This window comes from Erythranthe guttata, chromosome 11 (assembly GCF_056151865.1).
Source record: "Erythranthe guttata isolate IM_541 chromosome 11, IM_541, whole genome shotgun sequence".
NCBI classification, from domain to species: Eukaryota; Viridiplantae; Streptophyta; class Magnoliopsida; order Lamiales; family Phrymaceae; genus Erythranthe; species Erythranthe guttata.
This window is the reverse complement of record NC_142543.1, coordinates 8644227-8668410: the sequence shown is the minus strand read 5'-3', so window position 1 is coordinate 8668410 and position 24184 is coordinate 8644227. Positions and strand designations below refer to the sequence as shown.

Here is a 24184-nt window from a genome sequence, read left to right as displayed (position 1 = left end):
CGGTCATGATTATTATGGCATGGGGGTGGAATTGGTTGAGAGACACGTTACATAATTGGGCAATTTCAGAAAACCAGGGCGAGATGGGAAAGGACAAACCAAAGTAGAATTGCTCCGAAAACCAAGTACTGAAGCCTAAAGGAGGGTCTAGAGGGCGATCATCTCGCGAAGGAAGAATCAACTCGACATCGGTAGGGAGGCCTATGTCGCGAACTAGGTTAGTTAGATCTACCTCGCTTAAGGTACTAGGTCCCCATTGGTCATCCGAATCCCGTCCTTCAGATAAAGAAGGAGAACCACTCCTCGCAGAAGACGAAACCTCTTTTCTGCCCCTCTTCTTGGGTCGCTCCAAGAGTTTGCCCGAGGGGGAAAAGTAGGGTCCTTCCTCTGACGAAGAAGAGATAGAAAGGGCGGGGTTTCCACCCCCCTCCCCGGAAGGCACTTTTTGGCCGAATGGGTCAGGAGAGTGAGCAGACATTATCGAATTGAAAGGCAGGGGTAATAAAAGATGGAGGAGAGAAGCAGTACCTTGACCGGGGAAAAGAGTAGGCTTGAGGGAGGAAAACTCTGTCTCAGAAAACGAAATCACCAAAAATCAAGCAGCAGGGAGAACACGTAGGGGAAAAGGAAAAATTTTTTACAAATTGAGTCAATTGGATATTTATAGGGAAGAAGATGGAAGAGAATTAGATCCCAACCACTCATTTGGACGAACGAGATCAAAAGCAGGCTGCCTCGAATTCGACGCGGAAAGCACCGATTGAAATTCCCTCATTATGACCTAGGGAACTCGAATCGACCGCACTGATTGATAAGACAGCAGGAGGCAGGAAGCACGCTTCCCCATCAAAAGTCAATGTTAAAAACGAGCCATTACTTCGTACCTTATACTCCATATTCATCTAACGAGACAAAACAAAGCCTTCTCGTTTGATAACTAAGGAGTAGGGGGGAGTAGTTGATACGGGCTATTCTGGAAAGACTGAATGATATTAGGCCCATGACGATAAGTCCATGACAACTCAGCCCAGGAACGCAAAAGAGGCCGTTAGGTCGTACGATCCTGGAGACGAAGTGGAAACACCCCAGTTCGCGGGCCCAGTACCTAGTGCGAAGTAGAACGAGCCCAGGATAATCGAAAGCCCAATATACATGACTTGAGAGTAGAGAAAAACCCTAAAAAGGGAAACCTTGGAGGCCAAGGCTTCCTCACTTATAAATAGGGAATGATATTGCATTTTTTACACACATGCTTTACGTACTTTCTAAGAAACTTACTTTGAAACTAGACTGACTTGATCGTCGGAGCTTTCCCGCCGGGAACCCTTCCCGGCGTTGCAGGTCTTTTTTTTTTTCACCGGAATCTAGCCAGTAGCTTAGAGGACGCGAGGAGAAGCCCCACGGACGAAATCAAATGGGAATTATACAAAATTATGAGAATGGGAAAATATATAATATTGATAAATTATATGTATATTATATTGCTAAATGAGGGCAACAAAACTTGATAATTGCTAATAGATTGTAATAAGAAGAGAGGAGAAGATAATTGGTGAATTGGTGAAGAAAAATGAATAAAATAAGTGGGTATTTATAGTAGGAAAAAAAAAAAAAAAACTATTTATTGTTATTTATAAGGGTTTATTAGGGAAAACCCCCTTGTTCATATTTTCTAATGAGGGAGATCCAATTTTTTTTCTCCTTTTTGAGATACACCCAATTTTGCCAACTTGGCAAAATATATTATATAATTTCCCTTTAATACCCCTGTTTTATTATTAAACGGCATTTATTTCCTTTAATAAATCACGGAATAAATTTACGTGAGATCATTGGCCGTTATATCAAATCGTGTACAGTATTTTTTGAAGATTCTCTTCATCGTTCCAGCGGGTTTTATCGTCATTGAAGATTTCTGCACCGTCGTGGAAATAGGATCGATTTTTGAGCGTTTGTTGTTGGACGTTGTTAAACGGGTATGAATGCGTTATTCGTTTTTATTTTTTGCTCAATGTCCATGATTGTCGTGTACGGTGGTTAGAAATTTTTAAGAGTTGTGTTGATACTTGATTCTATTAAGTAGAACGTTTTTTAACAAAATTATTCCGTCATATATATATCGTTTTTTTTTGCCGATGATGTTTGTTTGGAAGAGGATTGACAGAGTTAGAAGAGGATGGTTCACGCAGATCGGACCAGAGTTGTTTTATATGAGCTTCGTAGTTGGTTTATGCAATAATCGGAATAATTGTCCGCTTTGGTCGAGTTCATGTTTTTATCCCGATCGATAGTTGGTTTATTTGTTTATAACAGCCGATTTAAGTGTGCTGGGTAGTACATTAAAATATAGTTCGTAGTCTTTTTTAATTTAGCGTATGAATTTTGCATTTTGTTCTCAATGTTCTTGTCATTTCAGTGGTATATTGTTTGTAACACAATTTCATATCAATACTATAACCGTAATATACTATCATAGCAGATTAATGTACTATATTGAAATTATTAATATACTATGTGGTTGAATAATACGGGATCCATAGTCTATTAACGAGATCCATAGTCGAATTAGATCAATAAGATAATCTATTACATGATATAAGGAAAATTACCCTAATTGATTAGTATAACAAACATATTATTCACTTCCCATATATATTATTATTTCTTCATATATATTATTATTTACCCTAATCGTTTTCATATAATAAGGAAAATTACCCTAATTGATTAGTATTTCAAACAAACATATTATTCAGTTTCCATATATATTATTATTTTTCCAATAGTCAATTAATTAAACCCATAGTCGAATTAGATACATGGGATAGTCTATTAAAAGATATGAGATATTCTATTAATTTAAAAAAGGTAAAGTAACGGGATTTGTGGGATTTGATTGAGGATAATTATGTAATTACAAAAAGCTTGGGCTTTTATCAAAATGGCAAATTTAAATTTGGGTCTACCCCTATTATTTGAATGTTTAAGGGGGTTATATCTAATAGACCCTATTTATAATATCTGACCGTTCAACAAACCTAGAACCACGTGCATTTCCTTTTTTTTTTTACTTAATCTGACCGTTACAAATTGCCATGTCATCAATATTAATATAATTTTTTTTTTTTAAGTGACCGTTGCTTTGGAGTCCAAAGTTTGGACTGGACTGGACAATTGGGCCTTTTTTATTTATTGTTATAAAGCTGACTTTTTATTAATATTTTATTATTTGAATTTTTTTTTTTTTTTAAAAAACCGGTTCCAACGGTTAGAACCGCGGTTCTAACCGGCGGTTCTCGGTTCCAAAAATGAGGAACCGGAACCGAACCGGTTTTTTCGGTTCCGGTTCCGGTTCTGGTCAAACCGGTTCCGGTTCGGTTCCAAAACCGTTGACCCCGGTTCGGTTCCGGTTCCGGTTCCGGTTCTAACCGAACCGGTGGTCAGGTCTAGTCGGCGCTATGCGCCAACGCGCATTCACGCCCCTCCGACATACGCTCCAACGCGTTTTCGCATACCATTAGGCCATACGCCAACGATCGACTTCTACAATTTTTACTCTCGACACGATCTGAGACCCATCACAACATGGCCCCCACATCGACTCGAGAGTGGGGGGCTTAATGATATGCCTAATTGGGCCAACCCAATGGGCCTACGATTTCTTTACCTACTGGGCTACGAGCCCAATATCGAATACTAATATCACCGAGGCCCAAACACCTTCAAGTAAGGCTTGGGCCCAACAAAACAAACTCAACCCAATATATGACATATAAATAGAGGTTTTACTCATTTTATTGAGGTACGTCCTATTAACTGAGCAATACTACAATACGTATTCTCTGGACTATTTCTACTATCAGCACGTCTGACTTGAGCGTCGGAGGGGTTTCCGCTGGATCAACCCCCGACTTAGTTCATGTGTTCTATGATCGCAGGTACCTCAGGATCATCAAGTTGTCAAGCTACTGATCTGCTTTGCTCTCCCAGTTTGTTTTCTACACCACCCTAGGTGAGCTATATATTAGCATCATCACAGCGGTAGCCTCATTTGTCAATTTTCTAACTTTTTTAAAAAACCGAAACGCTCTCAACTAAAAAAAAATCGAAAACTTAGAATTTGAAGCTCGTTCGACAAATTCAAAAACGAACAACGACTTCTTCAATAGCTGACTCGAATAACTTTTATATGGTAAAAAGAAAGAAAAAAAAAAAATTAAAAGTTGATATAATCGTGCCATACAGCACGAATAGTATCAAAAAGGTGGAAAATATTGGAGTTACCCGTGCTGTACAGCACGGGAACTTGCATATCAATTTTCAATTTTTTTTTTTTTTTTTTGTATTATTAATTTTTATATTCCTTTGTATTATTAATTTTTATAATTTGGTAGGGTGATGATGGTGATTTTGACGAAAAATTTGATGATGAATGTACAAACGAGTACAATAATCCGAATATGTGTTATCATGTTCCTCAAATAATTAGAAAATTCGATATTTAGAAAAAAATATTAAAAAAAAAAAAAATATTAAAACTTTAAGTTCCCGTTCTGCAGAACACGGGAACTTGAATAATCTTCAAGTTCCCGTGTTCTGCAGAACGGGAACCTCATGTTTTTTGAATCCTCCGTTCTGCAGAACACGGGAACATGAAGATTATTCATGTTCCCGTGTTCTACAACACGGGTGATTCATATCTAAATTTTTTTTATTTTTTTTCCGAAAATAAAAATTCAAAAAACAGTTTTCTGGAGCACAAAAATTTGAATCTCCCGTTTTCTGGAGCACGGAAACTCGAAGAAAATTCAAGTTCCCGTGCTCTGCAGAACGAAGGTTTCAAGCCGTTTGAATCTCCCGTTCTGCTGAGCACGGAAACTTGAATTTTCTTCGAGTTTCCGTGCTCCAGAAAACGGGAGATTCAAATTTTTTTTTTCGAAATTCGAATTTCTAGAGAGTGTTTGGAATAGGAGAGAGAAATTGAAAAAAAAAAAAATGAAAAAGGTACCGCTGCAAATAAGCCAATTTCAGTAAAAGTCCCGCTGCAAATAGTAACACCCATCTCTTCTTCTTCCTAATTACAACCACAACCACCCAGTTCCACTGCAACTTGTTTCTTCTTCATTTCTTCCGATAGCTACAGTCCAAGATTCATCCCAGCCCTATATCCGGCCACCTCCGAAATCACAGCCCCTCTTTTTGTCATTCTTATTCTTTTATTTTCTCCCATTTCCGATCATCTCCATCAAGATTCCTCACCCACTGCCTAGATTTTCTTATTTTTTCTTGGTTTGTAAGAACCGGTCCTTAAACGGTTTACCCGGTCCGACCGTAATTTTTTCCGGTTCTTAGACAGTGACCCGATTTTTTGATACTTACGGGTTTATGTGTTCAACCGGACCGGACTACCGTCCGGTTCCCGGTTAAACCGGTTCGACCGGCCGGTCCGGGTTTCAAAACATTGGATATAACCCCCTTAATTAAACATTCAAATAAGGGTTAGATCCAAACTTAAATTTGCCATTTTGATTAAAACCCAAACTTTTCTAAATTACATAATTACCCTCAATCAAATCCCACAAATCCCGTTACTTTACGTTTTGAAATAATATCAAATCTCTCCCTATTTTCTCGTTAAAACACTATCACCACAAACCCACTATCAAAAAAACCGCAAAACCTCCCAAAACCAGAAATTTGCACGGTCGTGGATCGGCGATTTTTCTGCACTCCGACCAAGCCTCCGTAGGTACGTCGTCGCCACTCGCTGAATCGCTATCATCCATCGATTTGCTGATATTTTTTGGCTAAGACTATCACGTTTGTGTAATTGCAGATCTGTTATAATCGCATACCGAATTCGAGCACTAAATCAGTGATATTGCAACAATTGATGGGCAGGACATCCGCCAGAAGTGATATCGTCGTTGGCCGCCGTCGCCGTCGCCGTCACTGCTCCAATCTAGGGTTACTCAAATCTAGGATTACTCAAATCTAGGGTTTTGATAATTCTTCGGCCCATAGTTAATTAACGAGTTGCATAGTCGAATTAGATCTGTATTAATATACTATCCCATATCATTTAATAGACTATCCCACTGGTATAATTTTACTGTGGATCTCGTTAATCGACCATGGGCCGAAAAATCATCAAAACCCTAGATTTGAGAAGTGACGGTTCGGATTTGGTTTTAAAATTAATAGACTATCTCATATCTTTTAATAGACTATCCCATGTATCTAATTCGACTATGGGTTTAGTTAATTGACTATTGGAAAAATAATAATATATATGGAAACTGAATAATATGTTTGTTTGAAATAATAATCAATTAGGGTAATTTTCCTTATTATATGAAAACGATTAGGGTAAATAATAATATATATGAAAAAATAATAATATATATGGAAACTGAATAATATGTTTGTTTGAAATACTAATCAATTAGGGTAATTTTCCTTATATCATGTAATAGACTATCTTATTGATCTAATTCGACTATGGATCTCGTTAATCGACTATGGATCCCGTATTATTCAACCACATAGTATATTAATAATTTCAATATAGTATATTATATTAATCTGCTATGATAGTATATTATGGTTATAGTAGTGATATGAAATTGTGTTACAAACAATATACCACTGAAATGACAAGAACATTGAGAACAACACCAACGTAAAGTATTCCAACATAACCAATAAAATAGTACATTAATAATCTCATAATTTCAATGTAGGGTTTTGATAAAATACATAAAACACATCATAACACAATCAAACCAATATGTCGAGTTAAAAAACTCTAGTACATTAATAATCTCATAATAGTATAATAAAATGATAATGGTAGTATCATACGGTATTCATAATAGTATACTACTGTATTACAACGGTTTAACACTTAATCGAAGTTACCGAGCCATTACATCGTAAACACCTCTTTATAGCAACCAACCCACCAAACCTCAACAAAATCCTACGAAATTCGCCATCGAAAAAACCTAAAATCATGAAACAAAATTAAAAATGGAGAATACTAAAAAATATATTAATATGATCAACAATAAACTTAAAATGCAAAATCCATACGCTAAATTAAAAAATACTACGAAATATATTTTAATGTACTACCCAGCACCCTAAAATCTGATGTTATAAACAAATAAACCAATGTACCGGAACTCTCCGGATTTCCTGACCGACCTAATGCCATTCAACGAGTTCTCTGTCTCCACACCATTAAAATTGCGCAGATTGACATCTCGAAGGCTGGCGCCTCAGTCAACCTGGATCCACTCGACGTAATGGGAAGACTTCCCGCGAACGAGATGCCGGTAACGTGGCAACCAACAAAGGTTCGCCGTGATGGGCAACCGTGGGCCCGTGGCACACGATCCCGCTTGAAGAGGCGTTAAATGTTAAATGGGAGTTAAATGTTTGAATACTCTATTTGATAACCCCATTGGAGTTGCTCTAACTAAGAGAGATTTGTTAGACAATATAGTAACTAAGAGAGATTTGTTAGACAATATAAGTGGTATAATTAATTTAGATGTGCATAAGATAATGTAACTAAGAGAGATTTGTTAGACAATATAAGTGGTATAATTAATTTAGATGTGCATAAGATAATGTAACTAAGAGAGATTTGTTAGACAGTATAAGTGGTATAATTAATTTAGATGTGCATAAGATAATGTAACTAAGAGAGATTTGTTAGACAATATAAGTGGTATAATTAATTTAGATGTGCATAAGATAATGTAAGTGGCCCAATATATTGCATAAGAAAAACATGTCCTCTTCACTACATATGACCTAGTATATATACTACTACAATATGGCCTCTCTGGGCCTGTTTACATTTCCTAGGTGAAGAAGCCGTCATTGTCTACTCTGCCACGTGGCGTGTTCCTATTGTTTCTTTTTACTGTTCTTCGGTCAGTTCAGGCCTGACACCCCATCTTTTTCAGTTGTCCCCTGCACGGCCTTCGAGAGCCCGACGTAACGATTCTCTCGACAGGCCTTAACTTACCTCGTAAGAAGAAAAAATTACCCCGATAGACTATCTCGTAGGTTTTATACCTCAGGATCTTCGAGTTGACTAGCTACTGATCAACTTTGCTCTCCCAGCTCATTTTCTATACTACTCCGGTGAGCTACACACTAGCATCATCACCTAGTAACAGCTCATCTTTCAGTTACCATCACAAAATTGGGGGAAACAAATTGATGTGTCAGATTTAGTCACATACAATAATATGAGTTTCCCCTTTTTATTCTATTCAACAAATTATTAGATTTGGCCATGGGTTTAAATATTCATACCTTGCAAGTTGTATGAGATCACTAATAATGCAACTAAGAGAGTTTGTTTAGACAATGTATCAGACAATATATGTAAGTAGCACCATATATTGCATAAGAAAAAATTTGCCTCTTCATTACTTATGACCTAGTATTTATACTACCACAATATGGTCTCTCTGGGCTTATTTACATTTCCTAGGTAAAGAAGCCGTCATTCTGTCTACTCTGCCACGTGGTGCGCTCTTATTTGTCCTTTTTATGAGGTTTACGTTAACAAATAATTTAATTATATTATTTTATTAAGCTTAAGATGCCGGACGTCGCTCCCAGGCTACCGAAAAATTATATTCTCGCCCTGGGCCCCCGAATACGCGGGAGTGACCCTATATATATATATATATATATATATATATATATATATATATATATATATATATATATATATATATATGGGTAAATTCCACTTTACCCCCTTGTACTCTGCCCAAGAACCACTTTACCCCCTCGTACTCTTAATTTCGTCGATTTACCCCGTTGTACTTGTACAATTTCCCAATACAACCCTCTTCGTCAACTTTTTTCGATTTTGACTCTGACGCCATTTGGTCAAGAGTCAAAATATTGACGTAAATATTGAATTTTTTCGATTTTGACTCTCGAGATTAGAAAAGAGAAAGTTTCACACATTCATATATTTTTTTTCTTTGCACTGGGTAGAATCGGTCAATTTTTGGGTCTTGATTTTACTAAGTTAGGGGTTCAGTTTGGCGATATCTTGGAAGGGGAAGTGGTGGGAGAAGAAGAAATGACAATATTGACGGAGGAGAAACGACGCGTTATAGGCGGTGGCAATTTTGTAATTTACAGAGTTGACCAAATGGCGTTAGAGTCAAAATTGACAAAATTTGAAGGAAAGGGCTGAATTGGGAAATTGTACAAGTACAAGGGGGTAAACCGATAAAATTGAGAGTACGAGGGGGTAAAGTGGAATTTACCCTATATATATATATATATATATATATATATATATATATATATATATATATATATATATATATATATATATATATATATATATATATATATATATATATATATATGAAATGCTAAATTCCACACTAAAATTATTGAATCACACACATAATTAAAAATGTTTCTCTCTCTAAACTTATTCACCCAAAATTCATATTTCTTTTCTCCTTCGTTGACTCTTTCCATTTTGACAAATCACACACGAAACCATTTACGCATCAGGAAAAAAAACATCACACACAAAACCATGGAAGACGCACCAACGGCTATGTGTGTGGGGTGGGGTGGGGGTGTGAGTTGGGTGGTGCTGCTGCAGGCCTGACATACTAGGACATTAATACGCATCAACAAACAACAACAAAAACACTAGATAAAAAACATACAATGGAGTAGGGGTGGTTTCGGTACGGTTACCGAACATTTTGTTCAATACCGTGTACCTACCGTATCTTTCGGTATTGAAAAATTCTATACCGTTACCGTACCAACAATTGCGGTATACCGTTATTCGGTATACCGTTAGTTTCGGTACGGTATGATCGGTACGTGGTAATCTACCGTACGTCATTTTGTTGATGAACTCGGATGATATAATAATTAAGATGAATACTAATTAAATGCATAAATACAACAAATTAAGCAAATGAATATGGTAATCAAACAATTTATATGAATATACATTATACGACCGTAATAGCGTATGTTGCTTCAATTAACTAATGATTACTAAGATATGTATAGAAAAATTGTAGAAACTAATGAGCAAAAAGTTTCATGGTTTAAGTAAGATAAATAAAAAAAATTATGTTGTAATAATGCAAATGAAACAAAATGGTGAGAACTTATGGGGGAAAGAAAGGGAGAAGAAAATTATGGCAAAAAATATTCCACCAATAAGAGATTAGTTGGACTTTGAAACTAAAGAAGTATGTGAAATAAACAACTTTAACGAGAACCAAATTAAATATTGAGTTTGCATAAATATATGAAAATAATAAAAAAAATAGAATTATGTATATATAATATATATAGGATGTATCATATCTTTATTCTTGTTTTTTATTTTTATTTTATAATATTTGTTGACTATATTTTTTATATTTACAATATAAAGGGTAAAATATATTAACTAATTTTTAAAATACAAAGTTACGGTACGGTACGGTATTACCATGGTATTGAAGATACAATACCGCTACCGTACCGCAAGATAATGGTACGGTACCGATACCGTCCAAATGTAGTGGTAACCGATAGTTCGGTATTTATTTGGTAATTGTTGGTAGGTATACCGTGGTAATCGGTATTTGGTAATTTTTGCCCAGCCCTACAATGGAGTGTAGAAATAAAACTCTACGTTTACGTTTACGTGGATTTTTTTTCGGATTAATTTATATTTCTTTACTAATTGGTGGATTTGGTATCTAATAGGTACAAATGGAAAATTAGGTGTCCATGAAGCAAAAATGATCAACGAGTAAGAAAATAGTTGCAATTAGGAAAATAAAATCAAATTAGAAGAGAGAATCCCCGAACATCTTTGGTAGTGTCCACGAAGTCGAGCATAACTTTGTCATCCGGACTCCAAATCAAGTTGTTTTGGCGGCATTGGAAAGCTATTTCAGTTGGCTACAATTCATGTCTAACGGCAAAATTCCAATTTCGGACTCGAACATGGTCAAAATTGGATTCCAAAAGCAATCGTGAAAATACGTACTATAGTTCGAGGACATGAATGCGCATCAAGAAACGTGCACAAAAACACTCACTATAAGAGATACGCACGTAAGTAAAAATACAAATGCATGCACAAAAGTACTCACGCAAAAGTGGATTCGCAAAAAGTGGTATAATTAATATAGATGTGCATAAGATAATGTAACTAAGAGAGATTTGTTAGACAGTATAAGTGGTATAATTAATTTAGATGTGCATAAGATAATGTAACTAAGAGAGATTTGTTAGACAATATATGTGGTATAATTAATTTAGATGTGCATAAGATAATGTAAGTGGCCCAATATATTGCATAAGAAAAACATGTCCTCTTCACTACATATGACCTAGTATATATACTACTACAATATGGCCTCTCTGGGCCTGTTTACATTTCCTAGGTGAAGAAGCCGTCATTGTCTACTCTGCCACGTGGCGTGTTCCTATTGTTTCTTTTTACTGTTCTTCGGTCAGTTCAGGCCTGACACCCCATCTTTTTCAGTTGTCCCCTGCACGGCCTTCGAGAGCCCGACGTAACGATTCTCTCGACAGGCCTTAACTTACCTCGTAAGAAGAAAAAATTACCCCGATAGACTATCTCGTAGGTTTTATACCTCAGTATTTCCTCGTATGATTTCTTACGATAGTTGTGGTATTGGGCCTCCCTGTTCCTCCCTTTTGACGAGGTATCTAAAACTAGGTATAATACTGGTTTTTGAAAAAATCTTTTGCATCTTCACTCTACTCCCCCCAGTTCGTCATTACGACAAGAATTTAGTGGTGTCGAATGTAGCGTTGATGAGAGTCAAGCATCAGTCTATTCATTTGCCGTCAGCATTTGCCGAAAAACCCCTTTTAATCATTACCCGTTTACCCCTTTTTCGGAATGCGCGTAGGCATGTGAATTGATGGCAGAAAATTTAATGTGGTAAGTCCACGTGTCTGCCTCTGTATGGCGACTGTTGATATGCCCGAGATTTCGGCGATATGTGAACCGTTGAGGAATCGTGGCCGTTCTTTAATTTGAAATGAACGGTCAGATTCCCATTGTTTGAGAAGAGTGTCTGCCTCTGTATGGCGACTGTCCTTAGGCATGTGAATTGATGGCAGAAAATTTAATGTGGTAAGTCCACGTGTCTGCCTCTGTATGGCGACTGTTGATATGCCTGAGATTTCGGGGTATGTGAACCGTTGAGGAATCGTGGCCGTTCTTTAATTTGAAATGAACGGTCAGATTCCCCTTGTTTGAGAAGAGAGAGAATATTGCTCTATATATACATTCTAAATAGGCATCTTGTCACTCTTTTGCAACCTCTTCTTCCCCACATCCCCACATTGCTTATCTCTGCAACTACAGTGCTTATCACTGCAACTACCCATATTTGAGTTGTGCAAACCTCTTCTTCCCCACACTGCTTATCCCTGCAACTACCCATATTTGATTTGTGCAAACCTTCGCCGTTTGCTTCATCTTTCCCGACGGCACGCACACGCCCTTTCCCGGAATATCCCTTAGCTTCACCGGAAGCCATTCTTTCAGGTGATTCCTCATTCCTTTGTTTCAACTATTTTACCCTTTTGTAGGATGTCTAGCGAATCATCCCCCCTAGGTAGCTCTCTAGAATTGCTATTAGGTGATTCAGATTCCTCCCATCTCCTTTTAGATGACGCCATGTTTGAGGGTCTAGACGAGATATTGGACGTCGCTTTGATAGATCCTCATAGAATAGTTCAAAACCCTATTCCTCTTTCGAGTTCGGAACATCCCTACACCGAAGTGGACTGTAGTTGGGTCTTGGAGTCTGTGGAGTTCGGGCCTGGTTATCGGTATGTACACCCCGAGCCGACCCAACTTCCGGGCTGTTTTGATGACGACGAGCTTTTGACTTGGTACGAGGACCAAGCAAAAGCCGGCCTTTCCTTTCCCCTTAACCCCTTTTTAGTGGATGTCGCCAACCGTTTCGGGGTACCTTTATGTCGTTTCTCCGCTAGTTCCTTTAGTATAATGAATTGTTTTTTTATGATATGCACCCTCCTACATATCCAAAATATATTCGGCGGGCTATTGGATTATTTTTTCTATGCTCGCCGTTCTGGTTCGATGTATTATCTTTCCAGTCGGCGATATAAGAGTATTTTCACCAATATTCCGAACGAATTTTATTATTGGCATCGGAGGTTCTTCTTCGTGCGAAGTACTGAACCTTGGCCCTTTAATACTCGAGCTGGTAGTATTCAACCCCCACCTCCTCATACTGAGGACATGCTTGTTGACATTGCTTGTATCGAGTCTTTCTTCCATGAACAATTCTTAGACGTAGAGAATGCTATAAGGACACCAGGGCTGCTTGCTGCCTTTGGTTTACTCCGTACACAGGGGCCTGCTATGACTCCCGCCGAACGCGGTAATCATCTCGCTTCTATGCGAACTATTTTTTTTCTTCACTCGTATTAATTATTTTCCCATACTGCAGAGGCAGCGATGTTTGCCCACCTGCGCTCTACTCCGGTTTCGAAGAAAACTGCTATCAACGCTGAGCCGGCTCCTGCCAATGAAGCCAACGCGCTGTCCAGCTCGACGGGCGATGTGGCTAACTGCCCGAAGTCCTCACGTCGTAAACGGGCCGCCGAAAATGCTCTTGTTCCCTTGACAGAGAAATCGTCAGCCACCAACCCGTCGAGCTCGAAGAATACTCCGCTACCTGCTAAAGCAGCGTCAACCTCGGAGATTGCTGTTGCTCGTCCCTCCCCGAAAACGATTTCAGTTCCGGCCTCGCTGCTTATTCCGAAGCCGGGTTCTGACGAGATGGTGGATTTTATCCGCAGTTTCCGGTCTTCCAACGACCAGAATGTGCTGGAGAAACTGGGTGAAGACGAGCTGCAAAGGCAGGGCTGTGCAGCCCTTGGCCACCTTGTTGGTCTATTTGCCAACAGGGGCCTTCCCTCGGTCCATTCACAGCAGAAGATATCTCGTCTGCGAGATGAGCTCGAGAAAGCGAAGGTCGCCGCGCTGGAGCAAGAGAGGGCTTTTCGGGATCAGATCGTGATCTTGGAGAAGCATGCCGCAGAGCAAGCGACTGCTCTTGAACAAGAGAGGGCTGCCTTTGCTCGCGAGAGAGCAGCCTTTGAGGTAGAAAAAGCTCGGGCTTGGCGAGAAGGCTACCGTGCCTACCTTCCTTCCGACGAGGGTAGGGCAATGCTGCAGAAGTTCTCGGCAGAACTTAGGTCTATGTACCCGAATTCTCCGGATTTTTTAACCGACTTAATGCCGTTTACGGAGTTCTCCGTCTCGCATACCATCAATATAGCCCAGATGGATATGACGGAAGCTGGCGCCTCGTTCCACCTAGATCCCATCGACGTAATGCGAAGACTGCCTGCCAACGAGATGCCAGCGACTTGGCAACCGTTAAAGGTTCGCCGTGACGGGCAACCGTGGCATACAGTCCCGTTTGACGAGGCACTTCGGCCATATACCGGGGCAGGCCCTGTGGAGCTGGTGGATAAGGTTGCTGCCAGTGAGGAAGATGCCGAGGCTGATAATGTGGCGACCCCGGATGAAGATCCCCAAGACTAAGGCCTCTTATGTCGGCTAATATTATATTTCCATTTTGTTATTATTAATGTTCCCGCAGTAATTCTGATAACAATCATTATACCAAGTGCGAGGTTGATACTGACCTTGAATTATTCGTGTAACTTCGGATTTAAACTTATTATCCCGGCTAATATTAAATTTCCCTTATGTCGGCGAATATTATATTTTCTGTTTTTATTTTTTTTTTGTACCGAAACATTTATAAAAAAAGTTATAAAAAGTTGTGTAAATTAATCAAACGTCAATATTAGCCTCGCATAAAGAGCAGCTCAGCTTTTTAGAAAAGTAAAATGTTCAAAAAAAAAAAAATTGGCAAAATCAACCTACTATAAATGTCAGTACCGACAGTCGTCTTACTCCAGTGCAACCATTCCGATTACATTTATCTCGTATTCGAGGTCAGTACTGGCCTGAGTCATTCCAGTGCAATCATTCCAATACTTATTACCTCGGTCACGAGGTCAATGCTGACCTCGTCTTACCCCAGTGCAATCATTCCGATTACACTTATTATGTCGTAAGCGAGGTCAATGCGTACCTCGTCTTATTCGTGCTATAATTCCGATTACACTTATAATCTCGGTCGAGTCAATGCTTAACTCACTTATTATATCGCGGTGTGTGATACTCCGTTAAGTCTTTTTTTTTTTTTTTTTCGAGTAAATACTCAGTTAATCTTGGGAGATGTTTTTAACAAAAATGCACAAGTTCATATACTTCATTATCAAAAGAGGCGAGGTATACTGTACCGAGACAAAGTAGAGATACTCCGCCTGATCGTGGGGAGGCGGCGTTGACGAGAAGGGTCGGAGACCGTCGTCCGGCTGATGCCCGAGCCCATTATATGATGATTATTCCCCTCCTTTTCTCTTCTCCGAGCAGAGAAGAAATAGGGATTGCTATCTGTACATATATTATATATATATGTACGTATGTATATCGAACCCTTTGTGTATGCAATGGTTGAGGAACGAAGGTGAAGAAAAATGGCGATAATTAAAAATGGAGGGCTGTGTGTTTGTGTGTGTAAAGACGGCTGAAAGGTGAGAGGTCTGTGTACTATCATTTTTTTTAATATTATTATTTATTTATATTTATTTATTTTAAAGGGTAAATTACACCCACACCCCTGAGGTATACTTAAATAAGTGTAAGGTCCCTACGGTATTGATAATTACACTCACCCTCCTGAAACGTAGTTATAAACTCTAACGGGATAATGCATTGGATACATTATTCCGATAGGGTTCTAATGAACTATTACTTTTAGCTAGTAGTGGAGATAACATAGAGTTATGGGGAGTTATGTGGTGACATGACTTTCCAAATATGTCTTAAATCACCCATAACTTTTTGTTGTCTCCACCACTTCCTAAAACCATTAGAGCGTTAGAACTCTATCGTAATAACGTATCCAATGCATTGTCCCATTAGAGTTTATAACTCTACATTTCAAGGGGGTGAGTGTAATTAATTATCGATACCACATGGACCTTAAAGTTATTTAAGCATACCTCAAGGGGGTGAGTGTAATTAATTATCGATACCACATGGACCTTAAAGTTATTTAAGCATACCTCAGGGGTGTGGGTGTAATTTACCCTATTTTAAATTGCGAAAACAAGCGAAAACGAAGAGTACTTATCATATGAATGTGAAATGCTTTTTTCTCTTTATTATTCACAATTAAATAAATAAATAATGCGAAACATTACCTTTGTATCTGTCAATATTGACCTTAAATTCATGATTATTATACATAGTATTTTCGTATTTTGTATTTATTATATATGTAAATTATTTGGTATGATTCCCTTAAAAAAAATGTATTTGGTAAGACAGACTACTACTTGTTTTCAGGTAGAGGTGAAAATTAGACACGTGTCATATTGTAATTAGTGAGATTAAGAGTTCATTGAGCTTGAATTTGATGGAAAGTATTTAAGCTTTATAACTCCAAATGAACTAGTTCAGCTCAAATTAGACTCATTTAAACACACACACACACACATATATATATATATATATATATATATATATATATATATATATATATATATTGTGAGAAGGATGTACGTAAATTCATTACATGTGATAATTTGCGGGCAAGTCCTAGCTAGCATTGAGAAAGGAAGGGTTGAAGACATAATTGATACGAATCTTCTAGTACAAGGGTGGAACATGGAAATAATGCTAGAAATGGGACAATTTGCTCTTAAATGTGTAGTGGAAGAGCCCAAAGAAGGGCCTACAATGACACAAGCCCTAAAATCGGCAAATGACTTACTATTATCAATCACGAGCGATCATCGTCCAATGTTAATCGACACAAATAAAAGAAAATCAGGCAGCACAAAAGATTGCATTATATGACAAAACGACGCCGTTTCATCCCATAGCATAGCAGATGATGGTTATTAGGTGTAAAAGGATTCAGATATGTATTTTACCCAAGTATTGATGATGTGATTTTAGCCACCCTAGTTAGTTTTATGAGTTAAGGCCTTAAATATCATGTATAAATATAAAATATAAAATATAAAATATTTGTTGTATTTAAAAGAGAGGCCACAATTATTGCAATTATTACATGATTCAGTTTCATGTATAGAGAGACAAGAAGAACTTTTGAAATCCCGAAGTTGATTGATTGTTTGGTCCTAACCAAGACATGTAACGAACAAAAAACATGCAATTAAAAGTCAAAATTGAAAATTCTTCATGTTCGGTGGTCCTATATATGTTTTTCCGTTACTTGTACGAGAAAATCCATGATGTGGACATATTATATTTATAAAGTCCAATAAAATAAAAAGGGGAAACTACAGATAAATCCCTAATCCAAAACTTGAAAACAGATCAGTCCCTAGGTAGTTTCCCCTAGCATTTAAGTCCATATTCACGCGTCTGACATGCAGATCAGTCCCTAATGTGAATTTTATATATTTTATTATATTTTCTTCTCACTCTCACCCTTTTCTCTCTCCTGCTTTTCTCTCTCTTCATCTTCTCTTTCTTTCTTCTCTCTCTTCATTTCTATCTGCTTTCTTTCTTCTCTATTTCTTCTCCATTTCTCTCCTCTGGTTTCCCCTTTTTTCCGGCGAAAAAATCACTGTAAAACCCACCCACCCCACAATGGCTACAAATGATGTATCTAACGATGTACCCAGTGTGATTCTTGGAAGTTGTCGATACAAAAATCAACTTCACATTATTTCAATAAAAAGTAATTCGACCTTAATGGAGATATATGGTGCTATTATCAACAAATGGAATCATATCCATCCAGATGCACTGATCCTCCAATACTTGGCTCCTCGGGAAAGATTGTATGTGACATTGGGCAGTGATGAAGATGTGGAGAATATGGTTGCATTGCATCTGATAATGAAGATGAGTGTGGTCGACATTGTCGTGACCTGCAAAGATGAAGCTAATTCGCGTGGAAAGAGGGTTCGCACCGATGGCTGGTAGGTCTCCATCTTTTTCTGTACTGCTGAAATGCATTTTTTTATGGTTGTTAATTATTGTGTGATACATAGTATAAAATATGGCACATAATAGTATCATGCTAATATAAATATGGTATGGACGTATGATACTTACAGTATGTAACCTTGATCTGAGTAGTATGGGTGATAGGTAAATTTTGTACTTCTGGTGGGAAAACATAGTATCATATAATGAGGAAGATAGTACGTTACCTTCATCTGAATAGTATGGGTGATAGGTAAATTTGGTACTGTTAATGGGAAAACATAGTATCATATAATGGGGAAGATAGTACGTAACCTTCATCTGAATAGTATGGGTGATAGGTAAACTTGGTACTATTTGTGGGAAAACTTAGTATTATATAATGGATAAGATAGTATGGAACCAGTGCATTGTTATGATATTTTCATGTACATTGTTATTTGGATTCCACTCTATTGTAATCCATTTTTAAAATTTTTTTGAAACCAAAAGCGGCGATCAATCGATGGAAATCGAGGGTAATCCGCTTGGAAATTCAATTGATGCATGGAGACATTGCAGGAGGAGGAGGCGGCGGCGGCGGGCTGTGGTGGTTGAGATGGCGGCGAGGGGTTGTGGTAGTCGAGGCGGCGACGAGGGCTCTATGGTGGTTGAGTCAGCATCGGTGATTTGTGGTGGTGTAGGCGGCGGGCTGTGGTGGTCGGGATGGCGGCGGGGCTGTGGAGGAGGAGGCGGCGGTGGCGGGCTGTGGTGGTCAAGCCGGCGGGCTCTGGTGGTCGAGATGGCGGCGGGGGGTTGTTGTGGTTGTGGCGGCGGGATGTGGTTAATTATGGTGGAGATTTGATCTTGATTTTCAAGAGATTTTTTTTTGATTTGGGTTCAAAATCGTAAACCTGGTTTTCCAGAATTCGTAGGTGACTATGGTTGCAGACGTTGGCGGCGGCTAGGGTTTGACGGCTAGGGTTGGCGAGGATTGTGTGTTTGTTGGCTGCTAGGGTTTCGTAGTACACCGTAGTAGACCATAGTGGACCGTAGTATACCACAGTCTACTATAATATTACACAAATATATATATATATATATATATATATATATATATATATATATATATATATATATATATATATATATATATATATATATATATATATATTGAATTAACAAAAACGAAAAACGAGTTTTGTTTTGTAATTTTCAATAATATTGTAGATTTTTTTTTAATAATAGTGTAAAAACGATAGTACACCACAGTACAACATAGTACACCATAGTATACCATAGTATTTTTAAAATTTGCTGAATTATTTAACAAAAAAGAAGAAAAAAAAAACGTAAGTTTCAAAAAAATGTTATAAATAAGGAAAAAAAATTGTTTATATATAATAACGTAAAAAATCTAGAGTGAAAATTGAAAAAATTAAGATAAGTGAAAGGGCATTTTTGGAATGAATTTAATAAATGATGTGAAGCAAATGTTTAGTTGAGCTTGTCATTTAGTTCTAATTAGTTTTGTCACCAGGGACCTATATCTTAAGAGCCCTACATTATATATTTTGTAACTCAAAGTGTTACCTGCACTTGTTTTATCTGATCAAAAAGCAACCTAGCTGCTTCTTCATCGATCGGGATTTTGCTGTCTTGCCACCGGAAGAACCGGGGAAATTTGTAAACACTGGTGCTAACCCCTAGTAACGTGATCCTTTCATGCACCCATGCCTGCGTATTTTGGAATCAATATTAATTGGTATATTCAATATAACATAATATATATTCACTATTAGATATCACTTACCAATAAGCCGATAGTGCATCCATCAAAATACTTCAACCCCCCCTTCAGATACCCCTCCATATTCTCAACAAGAATATCATACACCAACTTTCCCCATGCAAAAGACCCTAAAACCTCCAAATCTTCTACATGCGGATAAACCCACCTTTCTAACGTTTTGTTCCCCTTTGGCAGTAGAATAGTATTAAACAGATAAATAGTGTACAATCTGCTGAAATCTTCAACAGATTGTTGATCGGTCATAACTGCATAGGCCTCCAGTTTATAACCAATATATGGCCTCGTCACTAAAGATAACTTACCATAAAAAATACGTGTGATGAAATCAGTGTCTCTACCATCCATATTCACATCCACCGGTACGCCTTCGTACTGCAGCCCTAATACGATAGATAATTGCTGCGGAGTGAATTCCAAGCGTATAGTATTTCCCCCAAACCAGAAGGCCCGATCTTCTGGATTGTACGCTTGCATGAGAGACACAACCCTATGGAAGCTGTGGTTTATTTTAGGCATGTCCATGTAGTGATAGAAGGGATTTTTCTTCAGTACTTCATGATGTTGTTTCTTCATCACTTTTTTCACACCTTCCATAGTTGTTTGAAAGGCCCACGGTGAGCACCTGCAGCCTATTGATAGCTTGCTGCCTTCTTCTTTTACAACAATTCCTGCAATTACATACACATAAAACAAATACAATTATAACAAATACAACGTACTATAAAGTTCCACATGTCAATACCATCCGAAGTCACTAGTAATACCATTCAAAGGCACTAGTAATACTATTATGGCACATGACTTATACTACAGGACCATCAAACATTATACTTCTAGTACCACATGTCAATACCATCCGAAGTCACAAGTAATACCATTCAAAGGCACTAGTAATACTATTATGGCATATGACTTATACTACAGGACCATCAACATTATACTTCTAGTACCACATGTCAATACGATCCGAAGTCACAAGTAATACCATTCAAAGTCACTAGTAATACTATTGTGGCATATGACACATGCTACAGAACCATCAAAGATTATACCATCTAAATGCACTATTAATACCATTACTGCGCATGACACTTACTATAGAACCCAACGAAAATTACAATAAGCCTCTTTCCCATATCCTATATGAAACCCTTGTTAGGACTCAAAATGCTTTGGGGACATGCTAATGTCACCGAAGAATAATACCCATGAGAAAACTGTTACAAAATCATGAAATTCGACAACAAATAAATGATCTTTGCAAACCCAAACAACAGAACAACAAATATTGGAACCGATTTAATGATTAGGGGAAACACCGAATAAAGTCGAGGCATAATACCCATGAGTGGATATGTTCAAAATCATGCAATTCTATAACAAATAAACCTTTTTGCCCTGCTTAAGCAACACCCAAATGGGTCTGTTTCCAAGAAAATGAAAAAAAAAAATAAAAAATCAAACCTTGTTGTTTACCCTGCTTCACCATTGTTTATAAATGGGTTTGTTTATACTATTTTTCTGCGGTTTGTTGATTCTTCGTGCTTCGTAATTTCTTCCTTCTTTGTTGTTTCTCTGTTGCGTTTCTTCTTCGTTTCTTCTTCGTTTCTCTGTTGCGTTTCTTCTTGGTCTGAAAATGGGTATAACTGAACTGTGGTTTTTTCTGCGCCTTTTTAGCTTCTTTTTTGTTGTTTGATTTTTGAAATGTAACGGGCAAAGAGCGTGTAATACAAACGGCGCGTTGGAAGTTGAAAAGAAGTTATGTAAAATTAGTATAAAGTAAAGGGTATTTTAGTATTTGCACATTTTATTAGGGACTCATCTGCATGTTAGGCGCGTGAGTAGGGACTTAAATGCTAGAGGAAACTACCTAGGGACTGATCTGTGTTTTAAGTTTTGGATTAGGGATTTATCTGTAGTTTCCCCAAATAAAAATTAGAGATAGTATTTTAATTTGTTCCATTAATTAGTTAATAGGGGACCAAAACTGCAGTACAGTGCACAAAGGCTGTTAGAAAGTGTCCAATTAACCTTACAAAAAGAACACCACCACAGAGCCTATAGCCTAGGGTATGAAAGTGACTCACACACACTCTCTCTCTCTCTTGCTTTGGCTTTGCTTGCTACCAGATAATAATAATAATAATAATAATAATAATTTATTTTTCTAAATTTATTCTAATTAAGCAAATACATTAATCATATATATATATATAATAATTTGAGTTTTTTTAAAATGCAAAAAACTCAGCACGTGCAAGCCACGTGCTGAATTTGTCTACATATACACACACAACTTGAACTTGCATAATTTCTCTCTACATATACACACAGAACTTGAACTTGCATAATTCCTACCTTTTTATCGAATTTATCCTTAGAACCTTGATTTGAGCCTCGGAGAAAAGGTGTTCTTTCTTTTAGCCAATATGTAGAAGGTAGAAAAGTGGAGATTTTTGAATAATTACCCCGTGAAGTTCGGTCGAAAATTCTTATAAGGTCTTCTTCTTCGAAAAAAAAAAAAAAAAAAAAAACAGAAATATGTATGTGCATCTTTATATATATATATATATATATATATATATATATATATATATATATATATATATTCGAAAGAAAAAAGATTAAAAAAAAAAAAAAAGAGAGAGAGAAAAGAAGAAGAAGAGATTAGATGGGAGAAATAAGAACTAGTTGTTGAATTGTTTTGAAAGCTCGATCCATTCTCTTAAGAGCAAAAGTGGAGACTTTTGAACTCTTAAGAATCGAGTTTATTAAAGTCCTTAGAGGCGAATTCATTGTTTCAAACGCATTTCTTTCAAAATTTTGGCGTAATCACCGCAATTCAAGAAATTAGCCACACATACCCATATTACCTACCTCGGACAAAAGAGCCTTACTGTTGGGTGGCCGTTCAAATAGCATTAATATTACAGACCTTTAATCAAATGAATTACACAGATTAATAAGCCTAAGGGGAAGGGGATTAAGACTTAACAAATAAATTACAGAAATAAATAATCATAAGAACGAATCTGGGGCAGATCGAAAATCTGCCCGTTTTCGGCTCCGGTGAAGAAGATGACACAGCGACGGCTCAGTCGTCGTTTCCCGTGTCCACGTCCGGAGTCCAATCGGCGGCAGCCAGCACACTCCCGGTGTCAAGCTCACAGATCCACGCCCAGCAGTCGAAACATCATCCGAGTGCTCAGATCTCAGCCTCACTCCGACTGTAGTCTCAACCCAACCCAAAACCCCAACGAATCGAACTCACACACACAGTGTTTCCCCAGATCTGGTACCCTCACTCACAGAGGTCACGAAACCACTCACCACAGAGAGGTTTAAGACAAGAAGGTAGAAGATGGGAAGATTTCGTTGTTTTCGTTATATTCTTCATCGTCAAGAAGAGATGTATATATACTCGTGCAGCTGTAGCAAGAAAGGAAAGGGAATCGACCGAATCTCCGACCGCCATGGAAACCGGCGAAAGATTCGGCCGTTGAGAAGAAGAGAGAAGAGAGAGGTGCAGCTGCTAGGTTAGGGTTTGGAGGCTTTGTGAGAGAGAGAAGATATATATATGTGGCATGGATGGCTGAGATCGAGACTTATCAGTCAACGGTCCAGATTGACTCTGCTTGGGCTTTAAGTGAGCTGCTGGGACGACACCAAGGGAGTGGGCTGCACAAGGTGGGTTAGCAGTTTTGGGCCAAATAAACATTTGGGCCCCTTTTATCTAACAATCTCCACCTGGGCCCAAATGGACTATCGGGACAAAATTGGGATATGAGGTCATCATTGCCGTTTTAAATGTACCTGCACAACAACACACAAAGTCAGCACCGTACATTAAAAGATTAATCACACAGATTAAAAAGTAGGGGCAGTCACGAAGACAACCCTTTAATTACACACAATAATTAGGATTGAGAGATTAGGCTCAAGCTTTTCAAGCAAGAGCGAAACTTCTCGAGCGGTAGACACTTAGTACCCATATCTGCTGGATTAAATTGTGATGGAATTTTTTCCAGCTTGATAATACCCTGTTCCACAATATTACGAATAAAGTGATACTTAATCTCAATGTGTTTAGTACGATCGTGGAAAACCGGGTTTTTACATAATTGAATTCCTGATTGGCTATCCGAGAAAACGGTGACATCCTTTTTAAGAAAACCAATTTCGCGCAGAATGCCTTTAAGCCATATGGCTTCTTTCATTGCCTCGGTGGCAGCGATGTATTCAGCCTCGGTTGT

The 24184-nt window shown here is 37.9% G+C and overlaps 1 protein-coding gene across 1 annotated transcript; it reads right to left on the bottom strand.

The window, feature by feature from the left end:
* Positions 1-19699: 19699 nt before the first annotated feature.
* LOC105965383 (uncharacterized) lies at positions 19700-21741 on the bottom strand. The gene is made up of 3 exons (XM_012989926.2): positions 21396-21741; positions 19932-20599; positions 19700-19855 (listed from the first exon to the last, which is right to left on the bottom strand). Exons 1-3 carry the CDS (start codon positions 21418-21420, stop codon positions 19700-19702), a joined length of 849 nt encoding a protein of 282 aa, XP_012845380.1. The 5' UTR covers positions 21421-21741.
* Between the last annotated feature and the right edge of the window lie 2443 nt (positions 21742-24184).